Source organism: Venturia canescens, chromosome 1, assembly GCF_019457755.1.
Source record: "Venturia canescens isolate UGA chromosome 1, ASM1945775v1, whole genome shotgun sequence".
Lineage (NCBI taxonomy): Eukaryota > Metazoa > Arthropoda > Insecta > Hymenoptera > Ichneumonidae > Venturia > Venturia canescens.
Window position 1 is genome coordinate 38,355,979 of NC_057421.1, and position 22,402 is coordinate 38,378,380.

The window sequence follows — 22,402 nt, forward strand, 5'->3', positions numbered from 1 at the left end:
AAGATTCAACGTTTGAACGGGAGTGTTCGCGACTTACAATCGTGGCACTTAGGGACACTTTCGGAATTAATTCAGTGCCATTCTTCAACTATTTCTCGGATTATTTTGATTAGCATGTTTTCGCGATTTATTATCCTTCCGGTACCGTTCAAGCGACATACCTCGTTGGTAATACGCCATTTTTGCATTACAATTTTGCTCTACAACGATTTTGTACTTCACAAGTAATAATGCTATGATATTATTGTTGATTTTACCTACACCATCGCATTTTCGATTTCTAACTCTCCTGTTTCAATTCTCACCAATCCCATTCCTCAAACTAGGAACTTCGGGACTCTTCAAAAAATTACAGGCGTTTCAGAAATTCCATTAAAATCTCCGATTTGGGCTGCCATATCGGATCCGCCATTTTAAATTCCTGGATTTCGAGCTCATCTCTGAATTAATTTTTTGTTTATTTTTTCCCTGCTAGATTAGGTACAATTACATTTATTGGCTGAAAAATGTGTTTTTTTTTTTCACTGTAGTGATCGTCTGCTAAGTACAACATGAGCTCTTAATAGCGGTAAAGTAGTCACGATTGACCTCCGAACATCCTTAAAATACATTTACATTTTCGTTAGGTACTAAAAAACAATTTGATTAAAGAAAAACTCAGTGGACGTAGGTAACATACCAGTATGACACTATGCTTCAAAGGGTTAATATTGCTATAAACACTTCGAAAATTGAGAAAAACTTCAGCAAACTGAGCACTTCAAATATGAACGGGTTTTAAGTTACATAACCACATACTTAATAAATTCATAAAACTAGATAATACCAAACTATAATTGAAGCATATTAAATTATAATATCTGTCTTCACAACAAACTTTCGAATTTAGAAAAAAGAATGAATAGAATCATACAAAGTTGTGAAGTCATCACACTGACTGACAGTAAAAACAATGTTGGATATAATATACAACAATACCTTACAGAAAAAATATTGAAAGGAATTTTAACACTATATAATTTTTTTTAGTATTATAAATCGGAGATTTGAAATTATCTTCGACAATCAGGATAAGAGAAGCGATTATACATTTTTTTTTCTTGAAGATTTTTAATATAAATTTTCAGGAAGAACTTTCGCGCTTCGTACATGGTTAAACGCTTTCCGAACTTGGAGTCATAGCCGGATTGTCGTAGGCAAAATCCAAGGTTTTATCTTCGGTCGGATAACGCCTCGAAAGCGGTGTGCTTGTGGTAGTTGGTGTTGAATCCCCATTCGTACTTAGTGACGGCTTGAGTGTCGCGCTTATTGTCGGCATCGTCAGTTTCAGACCATTCTGCTTTGCAACACCCACCTCAACATCATCGCGACCATTGTTGCTACTCGTTGTTTTCTAAATGGAACAGTCGTTATGTAAATGCATGAGAAAATAATTGCTCATTCGTAACAATGATTTTTTCGTTTGATAAACATAGTTTGTTGAAATCTCTTGTTACTAGTCATATATTACAATGTTTCGCGGAATTGAAGCTAAGGCCCGCTACACACGGTCAATAATATTGCACAATAAGTTTGTATGGTTTGTAGTGCGCCATAAATTTAAGATCGCTCAAACTTCTAATTGCGCAATATTTCAATACTACATCTACGTGTTTAATGAGGTCATGGCCACTATTTAAAAATCTGCAGAAAAATCTGATTTTTTTACACAGCATAGAAAAATGTTCGAAAATGACGGTAAAAAACATTGAGGGGAGGTTACCGAACATTTAAGCAAGAAAATAAGTATTAAAAATTGGACATCGTAGTGACAGTAAATGGATCGTGATTTTTCAATCAAATTTAAGGGATCGTAAACGCTGGAAAAAAAAAATTAAATCATATCCCTATTCCTTGAATATTTATCTTGTTAATGGCGTTATAAAAATATCAGGTCACCGAAACTTTAAGAATGAAATCATAAATTAACTACGATTATCGTTCACGATAAGTCGTTGAATACTAGGTTCGGTACGACATCGGCAACACCGCTCTATCAGCTGTTTATATATATGTATATCGACGTATATCGTGTTTAGTTGTGACGTGCTTACATTAGTGTATCGGTACTGTACAGGCGTGTATACTTTCTCGGTATAATTATTAGAAAAATGTTTTTTGATCGTATTTATACAAATATTGTGATAACAAAAATATTTGTAATCACAAATAATGACGTAACCTCAAATTCAAATGAATTGTTGGTTATGTGTATCAAGTCATATGTGAGTGACAAGCCATCAGTTTACCATTGGCAAGGTAGATATATCTCTCCACCAACAACAAAGTTGCCAAATCAAAAAGTTAACTAGTCAAATTTTTACTAATAATGATATTTTTTTTATATAATTGATAATTACAACGGACTAATTGATTAGTTATGTTAATTTTTAAATCTATAAATTTTGAGAGAATATAACAGCACCAATCCCTTATCATGACAAAAAATTCAGTTGTTCAACGCTCGTGTGGTGGGCATGATCTCATTAATAATATTGTGCAATCACCTAATATTATTATTGAGCGCAATATTATTGATCGTGTATAGCAAATCTAAGCCCTCTTAAGTTCGTGAACCTTGGGATAAAAACTTCAAGTAGTCGACTCAAGAGACATGGTAGCAGCTTAACGCCAAATATTGAAAAGTACGAGCATACTGCACTCTTGATGGTTTTCGAGCTTTTTCATTATTCAAATCGCTCTGACGAAGAAACTGTTTACAATGAAATTCTGACCATTTAGGTCAAACTTCTGTGTCTATTAGGGTAATTCATTTTTTTTTGTTTTTGCTTGCAAATAGGCTTAAAAGTTTATTTTTGGTATAAAAAGACGGCAGTTAAAATTGGAACCCTTAATATTAATTTTTAGTTAGTCCGCATCGCACTTTTCTATTTTCCATAAAAATAACATTGGGAAACTCTTTCTTGCACATTCTGATTTTTACTGCTAGCCCATCGAGTGTCATAAAAAAAATGTCTTCACTTTTTTCTTGTAGAGAGCCCTACAAAAATGGTCTCTTATGATTTTTCGTTCAACCTAATAATTCATAAGTTATTATAGGTCAAAGTTCAATCTATCGTAAATTTGACCGTTTTCAGTACATTACAGTAAAAACATTATAGTCATAGAACTGGGTTTCTTAGGAAACGTTTATGAAAAATTTTTTTCAGTACTCAAAAAAAAAATCGGATCGTTTAGAAAAATTTATTAGTAGAAATTTCTAAAATGTTTTTATTTCAAAAAAAAATTACGTTAAGTACTGCATTCAATTGTTTTTCTGTTTTCCTTATAGTCTTCGTACATGTTTTGAAAACTATCATTGTTAACCCCTTATGTGGTATTGACGCCATTTGGCGTCATAATGTTTCCTGGTCCAAAGTGTCGATGACGCCACCGATGGCGTCATTGGCTCAATCGATTTCTACGAAAATTGGTACCCCGGGGTTTATAAGGTCACTAATTACGAATCTGCACTCAAAATGCACAAATTCAAAATGGTGGATCCAAAATGGCGGACCAAAATGCAAAAATTGATTCGAATAGTATGAAGCTTTGTTCTTGAGGGTTTTTGAGGTCGCTGATTACGAATCTGCACTCAAAACGCACAAATTCAGATGGTGGATTCAAAATGGCGGACCAAAATGAAAAAATTGATTCGAATAGTATGAAGCTTTGTACTCGAGGGTTTTCGAGGTCGCTGATTAGCACTCTACGTGCAAAAAATCGAAATGTTGGATTGGGTTTGGTGCATCCTAAATGGCGAACCTAAATGCAAAAATGTGTTCACAAAACAAATAAATTAAAATTTTCGAATGAGATTGGGATACACGTAAAACTTCAGACATTGATTTCGACGATCACTGAGGAATGGAGGTTTGATTCTTGTCAATAGAGATAGTTCACTTGTTTGTTGAAATTTTTTTTTCGTTATAAAAATCCGTTCTGATTTTGCGTGCGCCAAACTCAAAACCAGGAAAAAAGTTCTATAGAAATAATAAACGAAAAATTGAAAAGTTCAAAAATATTTAACAAAAATAAAAAAACAATCGAAAAAAATTCTGTAAAGAAAAATAAAAAATTTTCAAAAAAAATCATAAATATTGAACAAATTGAAAAATGTACTATCCAAGTTACATGCAGTATAAAAATGTATGATATCAATTGGAGGCCAAGTTTTTATTGATAATTTGGAATATTTATCGAACAAGTTGGAAACTTTAATGAAATTCATGATAATTATTTTCACGAAAAAAGTTAATGAAAAAAAAGTCATAACGGAAGTTACGTGCAGTACTAAAATGTATTATATCAATTCGAGGTCAAGTATTTATCAGTTATTCGAAATATAATCTCCGGCGACAAATGAGCGTTGAGAATCCTTGTCGGGCTCACAACGTTTTATCAAAATTATTAAAAAATTAATGGATATAAAATCATTAAAAATTCACATGAAAGTCATTCGTTACTTCAACAAGGTACACACTTTAAAGAATCGATTCCCCTCCGACTTTCAGGATCCCCTGGTATTATTCACAACATTCAACTTCGATTGGATCGGTACAAATTATGTTCAAATACGTCTTAAACGTACTTGTCCGGCCCATCACTTTTTATTCAAATTGCTCATTCGAAAACAAATCAAAAACGAAGTTAATGCATGTGTTAATATTAACGAACAGTAATTCCCGAGAAAATAATTTTCCTTCGAATCGCTCTAGTCAAAATGAAATGAAAATGAAAGATGAAGTTGATTAATCTATCAAGAGACTCGGTAGAGTCTCGGGACAAGTACATTGACAGCCCTGTCGTCTGCTGGCCCGAGACTCTCGCCGAGACTATACTTTTTCTGAATAAAACGATTCGCCGTGGTGGGGGTAAAATTGGCATGTGATTTTATTGAATTACGAAGTTCAGGAGCCATTTAACAACTTGAAAATTGAAGTTTAAGCCAATTGAGTAATTCTCTTTCGATTCCGCCCTAAATCAGCATGATCGGTGGCGTATTTGCTGAGAAAAAACTTTGCACGGGCTCAAGATTATGCAAAAGTTACCAACACATTCAAGAATTTATGCGTCTGTATTTATAAACCCCATCAAAGGCACTTTGATGCTCTCGAGTTTCTGATTCGTTGGATCTGACGACATCCATTTTTAGACGTTGTGATTGGTGGTAGGGTGGAGATTGTCCGAAAAAACACTAGGACTCGAGAACCTAGCCTAACGTTAGAGCTTAGTTGCAAACGCTAAGCAGAGATGTCACCACGGTCGTTTTTGTCGGTAAAAACAGTCAGTCAGCAGGGATTCTCAACTTTGTTGATAATTGAATACAGCACTTAATTTCGTGGTTAATTTTTCAGTCCGGAAACCATTTTAAAAATAGTGAATGAAAAAAATTTAAGAAATAAAGGAACGATAAATGATATGTGTGCGTGTGTGTAAATGTGGCAATCGTGTTTTTCCAAGCCCGTTCTTAAAAATTAAATGTTTAAAATTCAATAAAAGAGCAATAACCTATTTCCCCAGCTGTTGATATTTTCATACATTTTACGACGTTCAATTATGTTTTTATAGTACGAGGCACTAAGGAATCTACCGAATTTACTCCGGCACCGAATAATCATTCAATAAATAGATATCCTCATCAATTTCCTGAATAAAACAAACAAAACATCACCAGGATTAGTGGTCGGGACATGGGTTCGAGCGAGCTTTTGGATTCGGCGGCTTTGAACGCGAAGACAATTGATTTTATGCACAATATTGGTTAGTATCCAATCAAAAACAAACGATATTCATGCTTTCATTGTCATTAATATCGATTTTCCACTCAGAAGTTCGATTTTTTTTATATTTTTTTTCCCTGTTTTCAATTCTCATATCTAGATGAAAAAATCTCAGTGCATCGAAAATCGATATTAATGACAATGAAAGCATGAATATCGTTTGTTTTTGATTGGATACTAACCAATATTGTGCATAAAATCAATTGTCTTCGCGTTCAAAGCCGCCGAATCCAGAAGCTCGCTCGAACCCATGTCCCGACCACTGATCCTGGTGGTGTTTTGTTTGTTTTATTCAGGAAATTGATGAGGATATCTATTTATTGAATGATTATTCGGTGCCGGAGTAAATTCGGTAGATTCCTTAGTGCCTCGTACTATAAAAACATAATTGAACGTCGTAAAATGTATGAAAATATCAACAGCTGGGGAAATAGGTTATTGCTCTTTTATTGAATTTTAAATATTTAATTTTTAAGAACGGGCTTGGAAAAACACGATTGCCACATTTACACACACGCACACATATCATTTATCGTTCCTTTATTTCTTAAATTTTCTTCATTCACTATTTTTAAAATGGTTTCCGGACTGAAAAACTAACCACGAAATTAAGTGCTGTATTCAATTATCAACAAAGTTGAGAACCCCTGCTGACTGACTGTTTTTACCGACAAAAACGACCGTGGTGACATCTCTGCTTAGCGTTTGCAACTAAGCTCTAACGTTAGGCTAGGTTCTCGAGTCCTAGTGTTTTTTCGGACAATCTCCACCCTACCGTGATTGGTTGTTGAAATTAGTTGTTGATGATTGGAAATCTGACGTCAACTTCAGAACGTAGCACACGGCGCAGCACAGCTGGTAACAGCAGTCATAAATTCGACCGATATACATATAATATGTACAAACCATGTGTCAGTTTTTGATCGTATGAACAGAGTTTCGACATTACGAAGTGCGTGCGGGATCAATAAAAAAATAATTTTCGTCATCTAAAGAAGTGCATATTACTATTTATTTTGTTATTTGTGAATATTAAACCGGTATCAAAGCGGCCGCGTAAATGTAGTCTGTGATGTGTGTATGAAAAAGAATATAAAAAATGCGTGATGCATATATGTCAACGAAACTTTTCAAGTTTCATTATTTCGTTCGATTGGAAATAAGTGTTGACTGAAATAATCCTTCAATTAAACCAGAGTACGAGAAATATTGTCCAGTGCGAATATATTGTCAGTGGCGTGGTTATATATCATGTGTACATAGGTTATATATACGAATAAATAGAACAAAAATACACGCAACTGTTAGAATGATATTAGAAACTTTAATTGAATAAATGTTTTCTAATTTATTTCTTGTGTCGTCATTATTTTTAAACATCCCCATATTTTGCTTGATATTCAGTTTGGCTCTGCCCTCTCCGATCCTTGTTTTCACCCGCTCAGTTTGCAGCGGATCGATTCATATTATTAATTCGTTCCCTAATATGTGTTCTATGATTTTCTACTCCTTCATGATCATTGTGGTAACATGATTTGAGAGGTTTCTAACCATGATCTTGAATTGCACATTTTGTAAATCAGATTTTCAAAAAAAAATCTGGTCTTGGTATAGTGTGTAGTTATTCTTTTCCCATTAGGTCTGTCGAGTGATAAATTTGGAAACTTTTCCAGAAAGCCTTTGGATGCTTTTTTTGCTAATGATATGAAAAGTCGTATCTTAGGAATGAGGTATGCAAACACAAATTTTGATAACAAAACTTATAGAATGACATGTATGTTGAGTATTTCCACTTTGCAAACTACAAATATGGAAATATTATAAAAAAAATTCATTCCGATAAGTCTACTGTTGCTCAGTTTTGGATGCGATCAAATATGATGCCTACCAACATCCCCAGAAACTTACAGAATTGCTGAATGCAATGTGCGCTATGTCATTTTAATGTAACATCATGACTTTTGACAACTTTTCATGATAATGCTGTAGATTCGGATCATTGAAATACTGCAAAAATCTGCAAACTATACAATTTAAATACTGTGCCATTCATTTTACATATTGAATCTAACTATAACATCTATATTAAGAAGTAAAAAATTGATTATAAAATTCTTCAGTTGCTCATTTATGGATAGATTTGAAATTGCTGTCTTCGAAACTCATTGCGCAGATACATTGAACTGCAGCAGATACCTGCGAACTCTGAAATTTCTGTGGATAAATATATATGCCACGGATCACCCTTTATCTTTGATTATGGTAATATGTAAATGGAACTTGGTTCGGCAAGTTTTTAAGTGTTCCTTTTCAAATAGTATTGAAGTTTGTATGACTGATATACAGCGAATACTTCCAAACTTTGATGTTTCTGTGTTGCAGCGTGTGTGCCAATCATTCAAATCAATTACTTTGATCAAATCAATTATTATTCAATTATTATTCAATTATCATTCAAATCAATTATTTGAATAAAAAGTGATGGGCCGGACAAGTACGTTTGTGAATAATACCAGGGGATCCTGAAAGTCGGAGGGGAATCGATTCTTTAAAGTGTGTACCTTGTTGAAGTAACGAATTACTTTCATGTGAATTTTTAATGATTTTATTTCCATTAATTTTTTAGTAATTTTGATAAAACGTTGTGAGCCCGACAAGGATTCTCAACGCTCATTTGTCGCCGGAGATTATATTTCGAATAACTGATAAATACTTGACCTCGAATTGATATAATACATTTTAGTATTGCACGTAACTTCCGTTATGACTTTTTTTTCATTAACTTTTTTCGTGAAAATAATTATCATGAATTTCATTAAAGTTTTCAATTTGTTGGATAAATATTCCAAATTATCAATAAAAACTTGGCCTCCAATTGATATCATACATTTTTATACTACATGTAACTTGGATAGTACATTTTTCAATGTCTTCAATATTTATGAATTTTTTTGAAATTTTTTTATTTTTCTTTACAGAATTTTTTCGATTGTTTTTTATTTTTGTTGAATTTTTTTGAACTTTTCAATTTTTCGTTTATTATTTTTATAGAATTTTTTTCCTGGTTCTAAATTTTTTTTCTATGCCATCCAGAAACAAGAGACCATCAATGTACTTGTCCCAACCTTTTTTTCCCTAGGGGAAGTTATGGTTTGATATCACGCCTTTTTTCTCAAAAGTTCCTCCTTTATGTTATGATGGTTATAGGATTTTAGTATAAATTTCTATGAATTATTTACTTAGTACATTTTTATAGATTCCATTCTCATACGAACATTTTTTATGGGATAATCTTTTTCATGAAATTATCAGCAAATAAGGGACCATCAATGTACTTTTCCCAATCTTATTTTCCCTAGGTCCGATGTTCGGCTTATAAAGTTGGTTTCCACCATAAAAGACCAATTTTTCGTAAAAATTGTAGTGAAAATATTCCGTCACAAGTCTGCCCTTGAACTTTGGCGATTTTTTTCCTCATACTCTAATATGTTATGCCTATTAGAAACTCAACAGCATGGAGGAATCCGGGATGAGGCCCGAGAAATGAATTTCGGTTTATAATGTTGGTTTCCACGTAAAAGACCAATTTTTCTTCAAAATTGTACTGAAAATATTTCGGCACTGGTTTGGTCTTGGACTTTAGTGATTTTTCTCCTTGTCTTCTAATATGTTTTGTCTATTGGGAATCCAAGAGCATGAAGAAATGCGTGTTGTGGGCCATAATATGGTTTTCGGCTTATAACGTTGGTTTCCACGAAATAAGATCTATTTTTCGTTAAAATTGTACTGGAAATATTTCGTCACAGGTCTGTCTTTGGACTTTGGCGATTTTTTTCCTTGTACTCTAATATGTTTCGTCTATTTGGAATTCAAGAGCATGGAGAAAAGTGTGTTACGGGCCGAGATATGATTTTCGGCCTATAACGTTGGTTTCCACGAAAAAACAACAAATTTCTCGTCAACATTGTACAGAAAATATTCCGTCACAGGTCTGTCCATGGAGTTGGGCTATTTTTTTTCTTCTACTCTAATTTGCTATGCTTATTGGGAACCCAAGAGAATGGTAGAAAGCGGGTTGGGGGCTGAGATATGATTTTCGGCTTATAACGTTGGTTTCCACGAAAAAGGACCTATTTTTCGTCAAAATTGTACCGGAAATATTTCGGCACATTGGTTTCCGCGACAAAAGATCTATTTTTCGTCAAAATTGTACTGAAACTATTTCGTCACCTGTCTGTCCTTGGCCTTTGGCGATTTTTTCCAAGTCTTCATACCAAGAAAGAACTGATGTAAAGAATTCCTTAATAGAACAGATTTTATTTATCCCTTTTCTTCAAAATTCAAATGAAAGATAGATCAAATTCAAGACACGAAAAATCCAACAGATTTGCCCACTTTAAATGTCGCTTTTGTATTCTGAATCTAGAGATTTCATTTCATCCAAAACATGCCCTCAATGAGATATATTTCCAAAGTTTGCAAGTGGCCGCTGAGGTCCAATTATCCACAGTTTGATAGTTGCTGAAAAAAAGTACCCGAAAACTTCTAACATTTATTATGCCAGAACTCAAAGCAGCAAAAAAAAACTAAGCGAACTTAATTCAACAAAGCAACAAAATTCAAAGACGTTTAAGGTACCTGCATTGGTTTTGGAGGAAAACCATTTCAGGACAATTCAAAAATGAATTTAGAAATTCGAAAACTCACAATGAAGTAGAAAAAGGAAAATTGAAGTATCTAGAAAAGCGGAAGACTTTTGTGATGAATTTTATAGATTACATGATACGGTTGGAGTAAATGATTTGAATGATTGGCACACATGCTGCAACACAGAAATATCAAAGTTTGGAAGTATTCGCTGTATATGAGTCATACAAACTTCAATACTATTTGAAAAGGAACACTTAAAAACTTGCCGAACCAAGTTCCCTTACATATTACCATAATCAAAGATAAGGGGTGATCCGTCGCATATATATTTATCCACAGAAATTTCAGAGTTCGTAGGTATCTGCTGCGGTTCAATGTATGTGCACAATGAGCTTCGAAGACAGCAATTTCAAATCTATCCATAAATGAGCAACTGAAGACTTTTATAATCAATTTTTTACTTCATATAGATGTTACAGTTAGAGTCAAAATGAGGGAGAGCGGTTGGTCTGATGGACAAGGACTCGGGCCCGCAATCTGCGGGTCCCGGGTTCGAATCCCGGCCAAGACACCAATGAAAATTGAAAATATTTTCAAGTGTTTTCTACTGTGATCCCGGGTGGTTCGGACTCCACCTTCATAAATCCACGGCCAAACACCTCTCTGTGATGCATGTGCGGTCGGTGTACGGCTTCGGGGGCCTCCCGTGGACGGTTCTCATCGTGCGGTGATGGCCCTCTAGCCGTGCACTGGCTGGCGCAATGTACCACAGTAGAGGAGGTGCATGTTTGAGCACCTCTGGTGGGAGCGCTTGAGCGTACTCGCACTGCCATCCGAGGGGATCAACCAAGTACCGGCTGTATCGGCAAGGTTTTCTGCAGTTTCCCTTCGCTCACGGCAAATGCGATACAGTGGGGAGTAAGTCGGCTGCAGCCGCAACGGGCGGGGGAAAAAATGTGGAATGGGGACAAGGGGGGGAGAACGTAAAAACCGAGAAGGTATACGAGTGGAAAAAATTAATAAAAAAAAAAAAAAAAAAAAAAAAAAAAAATAGAGTCAAAATGTAAAATGAATGGCACAGTATTTAAATTGTATAGTTTGCAGATTTTTGCAGTATTTTAATGATCCGAATCTACAGCATTATAATGAAAAGTTGTCAAAAGCCATGATGTTACATTAAAATGACATAGCGCACATTGCATTCAGCAATTCTGTAAGTTTCTGGGGATGTTGGTAGGCATCATATTTGATCGCATCCAAAACTGAGCAACAGTAGACTTATCGGAATGAATTTTTTTTATAATAATTCCATATTTGTAGTTTGCAAAGTGGAAATACTCAACATACATGTCATTCTATAAGTTTTGTTATCAAAATTTGTGTTTGCATACCTCATTCCTAAGATACGACTTTTCATATCATTAGCAAAAAAAGCATCCAAAGGCTTTCTGGAAAAGTTTCCAAATTTATCACTCGACAGACCTAATGGGAAAAGAATAACTACACACTATACCAAGACCAGATTTTTTTTTGAAAATCTGATTTACAAAATGTGCAATTCAAGATCATGGTTAGAAACCTCTCAAATCATGTTACCACAATGATCATGAAGGAGTAGAAAATCATAGAACACATATTAGGGAACGAATTAATAATATGAATCGATCCGCTGCAAACTGAGCGGGTGAAAACAAGGATCGGAGAGGGCAGAGCCAAACTGAATATCAAGCAAAATATGGGGATGTTTAAAAATAATGACGACACAAGAAATAAATTAGAAAACATTTATTCAATTAAAGTTTCTAATATCATTCTAACAGTTGCGTGTATTTTTGTTCTATTTGTTGTTTCCGCGAAGACCGTCGCGAAGGGACGAGTTATCAAGGACGAGTATTTAAGGGATTTAGGCCAAAAGAGCTGAACTCCAACTCGATACTTTTACAACAAGTTAACAATAAGTTTATTTAAGAAGTTACAAATTCGAGGTTTTATTGCCTCGAGACCAATCGTTACAATTCTCGTCAAAGACTGTCGAATTTTGGGTTAGTCAATAATTTTATAGATTTGGGGGTTTTCCCCTTCTCATGCGAATATAACCTAGATTTCCTTCTGGAAGTTTCGATGTTGACATCGAGGGTCGATGCGCTCGTTCGGGAGCATCGATATTTCACAATTGCTGCGTTTGCGCTGAGAGTGCTTAATTTGTTTTAATGAGTGCGATGTATGGGCACAACATATTTATTCGTATATATACCCTATGTACACATGATATATAACCACGCCACTGACAATATATTCGCACTGGACAATATTTCTCGTACTCTGGTTTAATTGAAGGATTATTTCAGTTAACACTTATTTCCAATCGAACGAAATGATGAAATCTTGAAAAGTTTCGTTGACATATGCATCGCGCATTTTTTATATTCTTTTTCACACACACATCACAGACTACATTTACGCGGCCGATTTGATACCGGTTTAATATATCACAAATAACAAAATAAATAGTAATATGCACTTCTTTAGATGACGAAAATTATTTTTTTATTGATCCCGTCCGCACTTCGTAATGTCGAAACTCTGTTCATACGATCAAAAACTGACACATGGTTTGTACATATTATATGTATATCGATCGAATTTATGACTGCTGTTATCAGCTGTGCTGCGCCGTGTGCTACGTTCTGAAGTTGACGTCAGATTTCCAATCATTAACAACTAATTCCAATAACCAATCACAACGTCTAAAAGTGAATGTCGTCAGATCCAACCAATCAGAAACTCGAGAGCATCAAAGTGCCTTTGATGGTATTTATAAATACAGACGCATGAATTCTTGAATGTGTTGGTAACTTTTGCATAATCTTAAGCCCGTACAAAGTTTTTTCTCAGCAAATACGCCACCGATCATGCTGATTTTGGGTGGAATCGAATGAGAATTTATTAATTAATCTTCAGTTCAATTTTGAAAGCCTCAGATGACTCATAACTTCGGTAATTCAAAAAAATCACTTGCCAATTTTACCCCCACCACGGCGAATCGTTTTATTCAGAGAAAGTATACTCGGCGAGAGCCTCGGGCCAGCAGACGATAGGGCTGTCAATGTACTTGTCCCGAGACTCTACCGAGTCTCTTGATCCAACATTTGTATTTTTTGCGTTTCGAGATTAGATTCATAATCACTGACCTTGGAAACCACCAAGTACTAATTTTTATCCAATTCAAAACAATTTTTGCATTTTGGTCGGCAATTTTGGTTCCGGCATTTTGAATTTGTGCATTGTGAGTACAGATTCGTAATCAGCGATCTCGACAACCCTCGAGTACAAAGCTCCATACGATATTCAAATCAATTTTTACATTCTGGTATTGCCATTTTGGATCCGCCATTTTGAAATGGTGTATTTTGAGTACAGATTCGTAATCACCGACTTCAAAAACCCTCGGCTAACAGTTTTCGTAGAAGTCTGAAATCTTTTTTTTTCCGGCATTTTGGGCACTTAACGTGGAAAATGTTTTCCCACCTAAGGGGTAATAGTAACTTCCAAAAGAAAAAAAAAACGCTAAACATTAAAAGGTCCCCACCTTAGTTTTAAATGATTTTCTATATTTGCATTTTCATTAAAAAATTCTGAAATATAAAAAAAATCAAATTATTTACTGATCTATTTTATAAAAAAAAAATGAGATCATTCTCTAACGTATTTAAGTGCATGAATAAATTACTGCTGCTGTGGGAATTAATTCGTGTACACTTTGAGCCCCAATCACTCACACTTCTTCAGGAAAATTTTTCAGCAAACGTCACAGCAACATTGTGTTACACAATGCGTGCCAACAACAGGGAAATAGCACGGGCACCATACGGCACTGTGTTGCATGATATTGCACAACGTTCTACAGTGTCGCTTACTAGAAAACGGTAGAACTACACAACAAATGGGGCCGTTCATACCCCAAGTGAGAGATTAGGGCTAACCGTACCAGCTAAAGGATTTTTCGCCCCAAGGGTTTCTAGAATGATTCTGCAATTATAAAGAGATTCTCATCTGCTTTCATGCTAGATCAGGTTATAACCTTACAACGTTTTACACAATATGATACAAGAAACATTTATAAAGAAAAGCGTAAATACGCGTACAAATGCACGGATTGTATCTATACGATGTACTGCACAAATTCATTGTCAACATATTACACACAAACTTGGCGTGCATGGTTTTCAAATCCAGCCCAAGTCCGTGCAAAGTTTTTTCTCAGCAATTACGCCACCGATTATGCTGATTTTGGGCGGAATCGAAAGAGAATTTATTAATTAATCGCCAGTTCAATTTTCAAAGCCTCAGATGACTCAATAGTTTCGTAATTGAACAAAATGACATGCCAATTTTACCCCCACCACCGCGAATCGTTTTATTCAGAGAAAAGATAGTCTCGGCGAGCTCGGGCCAGCAAACGACAGGGCTGTCAATGTACTTGTTCCGGGACTCTTTCGAATCTCTTGATATGTTATGCGTAAACTAGGAGCTGGTATTGCCCACTGTGCGCACATTTTCTTTCTCTCTCGCTCGGCGAGGCGCAAAGAGAGGGGGTAGTTGCGTTCAGCGTAATCAACGAATTTATATATACTGTGACGTTGTAGCCACTCCGTCACTAAGAGTCGTGGGGCCGTCCCACCACAGCGCTCTCACCCCCGACTAGCAGTCAGCCGAGCCCTATTTCCTCGTCAGCCCTCGGGCCAGACTCCCTCTGAGTCTTCGTCGTACTCCTAGCTGTAGTCCTAGCTGTAAGTCCTAGTTGTAAGCTCTAGCTGTAAGCCCCCGTCCTGAGCCTACGCACGCCGCCAACGATCAAGACCCGGACCACCGCAGCATCTGAAAAGGCACCACCAGAACTCAGCATCGATTCCAGCCACGCAAGAAGAGTCCCTGCCCCGCTCACTCAACAACCCTCAGCCCTCACCATTCCTACCCCGCAACAACACTCCTCCACTCAGCCCTCAAATTGCCCTCGCACTACACCCACCCGATACTCCCTAGTCCCCTGCTGTTCCCCCCCCATGGCCTTGCGCTATCAGGCGAAGAAAACAGGAACAACTCACCTACGGTGAGGGAAGAAACCCCTCACCGGTTAAGACCAGCGTGCAGCCCTGAAGAGCCCCCACCGAAGAGGCGAAACCCACGCAGCAGGAGTCGAGTCGGAGGTCCCCTAACCTCCAAACGTCACCGCACGGGCAGCCGCACGACCTCGAACGGTTGCTCGCCGGGCCTCCGGCGTCGAGGCTCCATCCCGGTGGACACCTCTCATCGTCGTAACACCGACACGAGCCCTCGGAAGGCGATCCGCGCACAAGACCCAAGGAACGCTGCACCGGCCGTATTTCCCGTCTCGAAAACTCCGAGCTGTCAACAACTCGCCGGTCCGAGCTGTCGGTCGCAGTGCCCCATTCGGCCACGGTGGCGCTGGGCATCAGTGCATCGACCCGTGGTGTCACACGGGGATCAAACGTCGAAGAGTGGGTTACGCAACCCGCCACCGCGGCGCCTGTAATCAGCATCGTGACACGAGGCGCCACACCAAGGATCGAGAATCAATTACGAATCGTGACGTCACACGCCAGCAGCCAATCGAGTCCCGACTTCCCAGCCCCGTTCACCTCCCCGCCTGTCCCCCTCGCCACCGACCTCATCGAACTGCGCGGAATGAGTCACCGCCATTGGACCCCCCGCCGACGCGCGCATCGATCAATTATCGATCGGTGTTGCGCAAGCAGGAAGAAGAGAGCGAAATCCGGCACGAGGCCTCACTTCTTCACGACTCGGCGTGCGTACCGTGGCTACTTGCGATCTTCGAGTACTCTCTTTTTTTTCGGTAACAACGCGAACTTTCAAGACGACCCAGACTTTCCCCGGACTTCCAACGATTTTCTTGACGACCTGAGTAGAGCGCGAGGCACGGAGTATTGTTCCGACCGAGACGATCAGCAGCGAAAGTAAGTCGTTTTTGCTCTCTGTGAAGCCGCGACGAAAGAAGCACGTGGCCGACGGCCATCTTTCCTCCCGGCTCCTTACGCACTCGCCAAGTCGTGCGCCTGTTTCCCCGGATTATTCTCCGAGCCGTTGGGCTCGTTTGAGCGCAATTCAAGTCGCTTCGCCCCGGTTTCGCCCGATTATCCGTCGCGTGGCGGAGAAAAAGTGCTGTGGTGGTGAAAAATAGTGTATCGAACCGTGCGTGGGCAGCGGCCCTCTTTTCCCCGTTCCCCCCCCCCTTTTTTTCGTTTCGTTCTCGAGCTGATTATCAGCCCCGCGCGAGTTATACCGAGAGTCAATTGTGTCCGGAAATTCACGGGTATTGTAAGACGCCTGAGCGACAGGCGCCCACCGACCCGACGATTTCGAGTCTCGTAGCCGCCCCCCCCCCCCGTGTTTTCCCTTCTATCTTTCGCGCGAGCAACCCGGAGAGATTGTCACGGGTTCTATCTCTTTTCTTTTTGTTACTTTTTCGTATAAAAATTAACTGGCGCCCAGTGATCGTTGTCCTGCGGAATAAAGCTCATTTTTTTGTGTTATCACTCCTATTAAAAATTGGTTTCTCATTAATTTCATTTCTACCCCCTTTTTATTTCTTTCGGACCATTTCAGCCAGCAGCGACGAAAAATATCGTCATAGTACATAGAAGAGTAGTCAATAAGTATCTTCAGAGTACATAGATTTACATGGAACAACAGGGCCCATATTAGCTTTTGGCACGGAAAATGAAGTTCCACTCATGGGCTGTAGAGCGCGCAGTGACGTATCCATGCGTTTCACACATTAGTAGTACAGCTATGCTGTTTGCACCCCATGTATGAATCTACCTTACCGACTGTCGGTAAAGTAGATTCCCTGCTCTAACCCAAACGTCAGTAAAAAGGATGACCACTCTAACCCAAACAAACCCAAACGGTCTGTAATAAAGACGGTCGCTCTAACTCAAACAAACCCAAACATGTAATAGAACTGAGCTCTAACACAAACAAACCCAAACATTCAAAGTCCGCGCGCTGGATAGTTCGCGTAAATGCAGATAGATGGTGATTTGGCTAGTGGAGATCTCGCGTGCGGAGTCACGGCTGGCCGAGCATATAAGGCAGCGAGTAGCGCTTGGATTTCAGAGAATTTCGTGGATTCACCATGGTAAGTATATCCTATAATAATTCTCTCATGTACCTTTTTGTAACTAACATCTTTTGCAGGTGTACAACAACGTGTGCTTGTGTGGCGGCCACGAGTGGGATCCCCGCTTCCGCCGGCAGGTCCTGGACCTCTCGCTGCCGGCATTTGCGGGGATTGAGGAACCTGCTTCAGCATCGGCACCAACATCAGCATCACTACCAGCGTCGGAGGAGAGGAAGAGGTCTATCCTCGAGGATGACCTCTTCCTCTCCGACGATGATAACGTCAGCCCCCCCCCCTCCCGCTCCAAAAATAAAGCAGCCTTCAGGGGATGGTAAAAGAGGAACAATTCTTATCCCTCCCATGAAGGCTGCTCCATCTAGGAAACGGGGGAAGGTTATCGTACCCAAGGGCCAAGCTAATAAAGAAAACGCTAAGACCGACCCTTGGGTACGCAAAAACACAGCACCGATGAGACCGCCCACTCCGGCTCAACGGTTGCTGGGAAAAATTAAACAAATTTAAAAAATGTAAAAACGAAAAAAAGTAAAAACAAATCAATAATCATAGAAATCCAAACCCAAACAGATCTTCGAACTGAGCTCAAACCCAAACAGGTCATCGAACTGAGCTCAAACCCAAACAAACCCAAACAACCCCAAACAAACTCAAACATGTAATCGAACTGAGCTCAAACCCAAACATCGAACTGAGCTTAAACCCAAATAGATAATTGAACTGGGACAAAATTTTTTTTCACCACTTTCATTCATGTCAAAGAGAATTTACATTTTCGATGGATGAAAAGTCGCACTGGGCAAAATAGTCTTTCAACGTCGTTTCGGGGATGCACTCGGTAGAGTCCGCTTGTTGCCGGAGGAGCCATGTTTTCAGCGCGCACGCGTTGTACACCGCGCAGTGAGGAGGATCCCATGCACTCTTGTGATTGGTGCACGAGACGGTGGCGTTCGCGGTCAATTGCCGAAGCGATGGGCAGACAATGTCGTCGAGATTGTAAACCCGGGGTAAAATTTTCTCGAGGCATCTCTTCTTCTCGAACACCTTCACATACACCTTGCTGGCGTCTCGTAGTCTACCGAAAAAGATCTCGTGCGCCTCATCATAGGGCACGGTGGCCGCTGTTCCAGTTGAGCCCATCATAGTTTTCCTCCAACCATTGATTCTCGCTCTGGTACTTGGCCGGTAGATAGCTCCTCTGTGTGGCGACTCGAACAAATAGACCGACGGCTGAGCATCGTCTTCGAGAGCAACCACCGCCACCTCCTTGTAGACGAATTCATTGAAGGGTCGCTTGAAGCCCTGGAAGTCCACAACGAACTCTATCCTCGAACTGATGCTTGCGCGTGGATGCTCGTCTCTTTTATACCATCAGTCCTCCCCATCTACGTTGCTGTTTACCCCCACGCTCAGCGCTGGCAACCAATCGTTGCTCACTCTCTACCCCCACGCCTACGATGGTAACGTTGCCATCAGTCCCACCTCATTGCTCGCACTATCCTGGAACTTTCTGGAAGTCTGACGTAAGCCTTCCATCCACGGTGGCTGGCCAATCGTTGCTCGCTCCTCCCCCACCACCTGACCAGTCGACTGGGTATAAATTCGGGACCCGTCGACCGAGATGGCACAGTTCACTCGAGTACAATGTCAGCCCAAGACTGCAGAGATTTCATTGCAAGCTGGGAGGAGGTGTTGCAGCTACTGAAGGATCGAGAGCCCAACGTCATTCACGAATGGATCAAACGCTTGAAGAAGGTAATCGCTACGTTGGAGGAGTCTCAGAGGCTTGCCACCACTGGACCGGAACAGTAGAAATTTCTGAACGCCGTGGGAATTTTGCGGGGGATCGAGATCAAGCTGGGACTTCTGCTGAAACGTGGCCATGGTGTGCAAATTCGGGAGAAACTGATCGATCGAATCCAGTGGTCGGTTCTGAACTCGTCGTTCAAGGATGGCATCAGGGTGGGTGCATTAACGAACATGAGACACGTGGATGTGGGGGCCTTCATGAAGGACTGCATGACGCATTTCCGAGCGAAAATCAACAACGTTCTGCGGAGTAAGGGATCGAATGCGGTCAAGGTTTACGCTGTGCTTGCCGCAAAATTCACGGTTATGAACAATGATGGAGAGGTGTTCGATACGACGTTCTTCAACACGAAGGCAGTGCCGACCTTCGGTATCACTGATATACGCCGATGGTTCGCTGAGAACATTCAAGAGCCAATTCAGACGGATCTGGAGGAATTCGAGCAGCAAAGTTCAGGCTGGTCGTTGCATTCCATCATCAACATGACGCTGCACATCAACAAGTTCAACCCGATGCGAGGCAGCTCATACGTGAATCTGCCGGCCAAGATACGAAACAAGAACGCGTGCATCAACGTCCAGAACAACGACGAGCAGTGCTTCAAGTGGGCCATACTATCGGCGCTTCATCCCACTCATCATTCCGGTCGCGTTTCCGAATACAAACGGTACGAGGCAGAATTAAACTTTGACGGGATCGAGTTCCCCGTGAAGCCGCGTCAAATCTCCAAATTCGAGAAGCAAAACGAGGTCTCAGTCAATGTCTACATTAGGGTGGTCCTTAAAAGATGTGTTTTCGAATTTCTTTGCTCCCAGGGGCTTAGATGCTTCCAAATTAATTAAAAATAGTTCCCTGAAAATTTGAGCTCTTAATATTAACTCTAAGATAGTCCGCATTCCAATCTAAGATTCTTATGGGAATAACATGAGAAAAATTCCTTTCGTTCTTTAGTATTTCATAACTCTGGGACAAATAAATTAAAAATTTCGAGACACATATATTTTCATAGAGAATTTGACGCTCTACAAAAAAGGTCTTTTATGATTTCTAGCTAAGTCTATTGGTTTAAGAGTTATTTGAGCTCAAAGTTTAATTTTTTTTTTCTCATTATCAATATTATCAAGGATATTCATCAAACCCTTAGGGAAAAAACGGTTGGGACAAGTACATTGATGCTTCCGTGTTTCCTGATCATATCACAAAAAATGTAATAAAAATTCCTTAAAAAAATTATGTGACCAACTGTAAATAATTTCAACAGAACAATTGGAAAAAATTACACAAATTTTGAAAAAACATTACATTAAAAAAAATACAAATCTGTAATTCGTTTGTAAAGTGAAAAAAATTCAAATAAAACATGAGAAATAAAAAACCGAAATATCACGCTTGAAAACATTTTGAAAAACGATGCCCCATTTTTCTTATCTTATTCTAACAACTAAATCAATTTTAAAAAAATTCCATCTAAGTTACTTGCAGCATTAAAATTAATAATATCAATTCGAGGCCAAATATTTTATAATAAATTGAAAAAAGGTACCATTTGGGTTACGTGCAGCACTAAAATTTATGATATCAATCGAAGGACAAGTAATTTATGAGTAACTCCAAATATCACCATTATGAAATTGTTCTAAGAAGCTTTTAAATCCAAAAAAATCACATGCAAGCTAGTCATTTCTTATAGCCGGACAACTACTTTTAATCAAGAGACTCGGTAGAGTCTCGGGACAAGTACATTGCCAGCCCTGTCGTCTGCTGGCCCGAGGCTCTCGCCGAGTTCAAGAGACTCGGTAGAGTCTCGGGACAAGTACATTGCCAGCCCTGTCGTCTGCTGGCCCGAGGCTCTCGCCGAGTATACTTTCTCTGAATAAAACGATTCGCCGTGGTGGGGGTAAAATTGGCAAGTGATTTTTTTGAATTACCGAAGTTATGAGTCATCTGAGGCTTTGAAAATTGAATTTTCAGCTAATTAAGAAATTCTCTTTCGATTGCGCCCAAAATCAACACGATCGGTGGCGTAATTGCTGAGAAAAAACTTTGCACGGGCTCAAGATTATGCAAAAGTTACTGACACATCACGAGTTCGACGTATACGTATACGCGTTTTGACGTAGTTAGTGGTAGTAGAGCTGTTGCCTCTACGCATTCTGATTGGCTCAACGATGTCGGCTCCTCCAGCTGCTAGGCCGACCGCGGGTGAGGCTCAAGTGTTAGAAGGCCTAAAATAGCGAACAGGCATTCTGTATATCTATATATGCGTTATACAGAATGCCTGTTCACCATTTTAGGCCTTCTAACTTTTGAGTCGTACCCCGACCGCGCTCAGACTCCATGGATATTATATTATATATATATATATATATAAACCACGCGTCAGTTTTCGATCATCGTATAAACAGAGTTTTGACATTATGAAATGCGTGTGGGATAAATAAAAAAAACTTTCGTCATCTAACGAAGTGCATAGTACTAAAACCTGTGGAATGCTAAACTAAACCGGTATAAAAGCAGTCGCGTAAATGTAGTCTGTGATCTGTGTGTGAAAAAGAATGAAATAAAAAAATACGCGGTGCATGTCGACGAAACTTTTTAAGATTTCATTAATTCGTTTGACTGAAAATAAGTTTATCATATATCATTTGTAAATAGGTTATATGATATCAATACATCGATACGCACATCCGAAACCACCCGAGACTTGTTTTCGTACTGAACGTCATTTTGACAGGTGAGGTTATGATCCCCAAAGTGCTGTTGTGTGCGGACTCTAATTAATAAATGAAAATGGTTAGTGAAAATTGGTTAATGTATATTTTGTTAAAACTTGTGGTATACTAAACCGGTATAAAAGCGGCCGCGTAAATGTAGACTGTGATCTGTGTGTGCAAATAAAACATATAAAAAAATGCGCGATTCATATATGTCAACGAAACTTTT

The 22,402-nt window shown here is 39.1% G+C and overlaps 1 protein-coding gene across 3 annotated transcripts in view; it reads right to left on the minus strand.

The window, feature by feature from the left end:
- Positions 1-439: 439 nt before the first annotated feature.
- grnd (grindelwald) overlaps positions 440-22,402 on the minus strand; it is a 318,742-nt gene continuing 296,779 nt past the window's right edge. For all 3 annotated transcript variants that reach the window (XR_006262810.1, XM_043433356.1, XM_043433355.1), the window contains one exon: positions 440-1,393. Coding sequence is in view for 1 of the 3 variants with exons in the window: in XM_043433355.1 (XP_043289290.1) it covers positions 1,154-1,393 (240 nt within the window). In the remaining 2 variants the exon portion in view is untranslated. The remainder of the gene's footprint in view (positions 1,394-22,402) is intronic.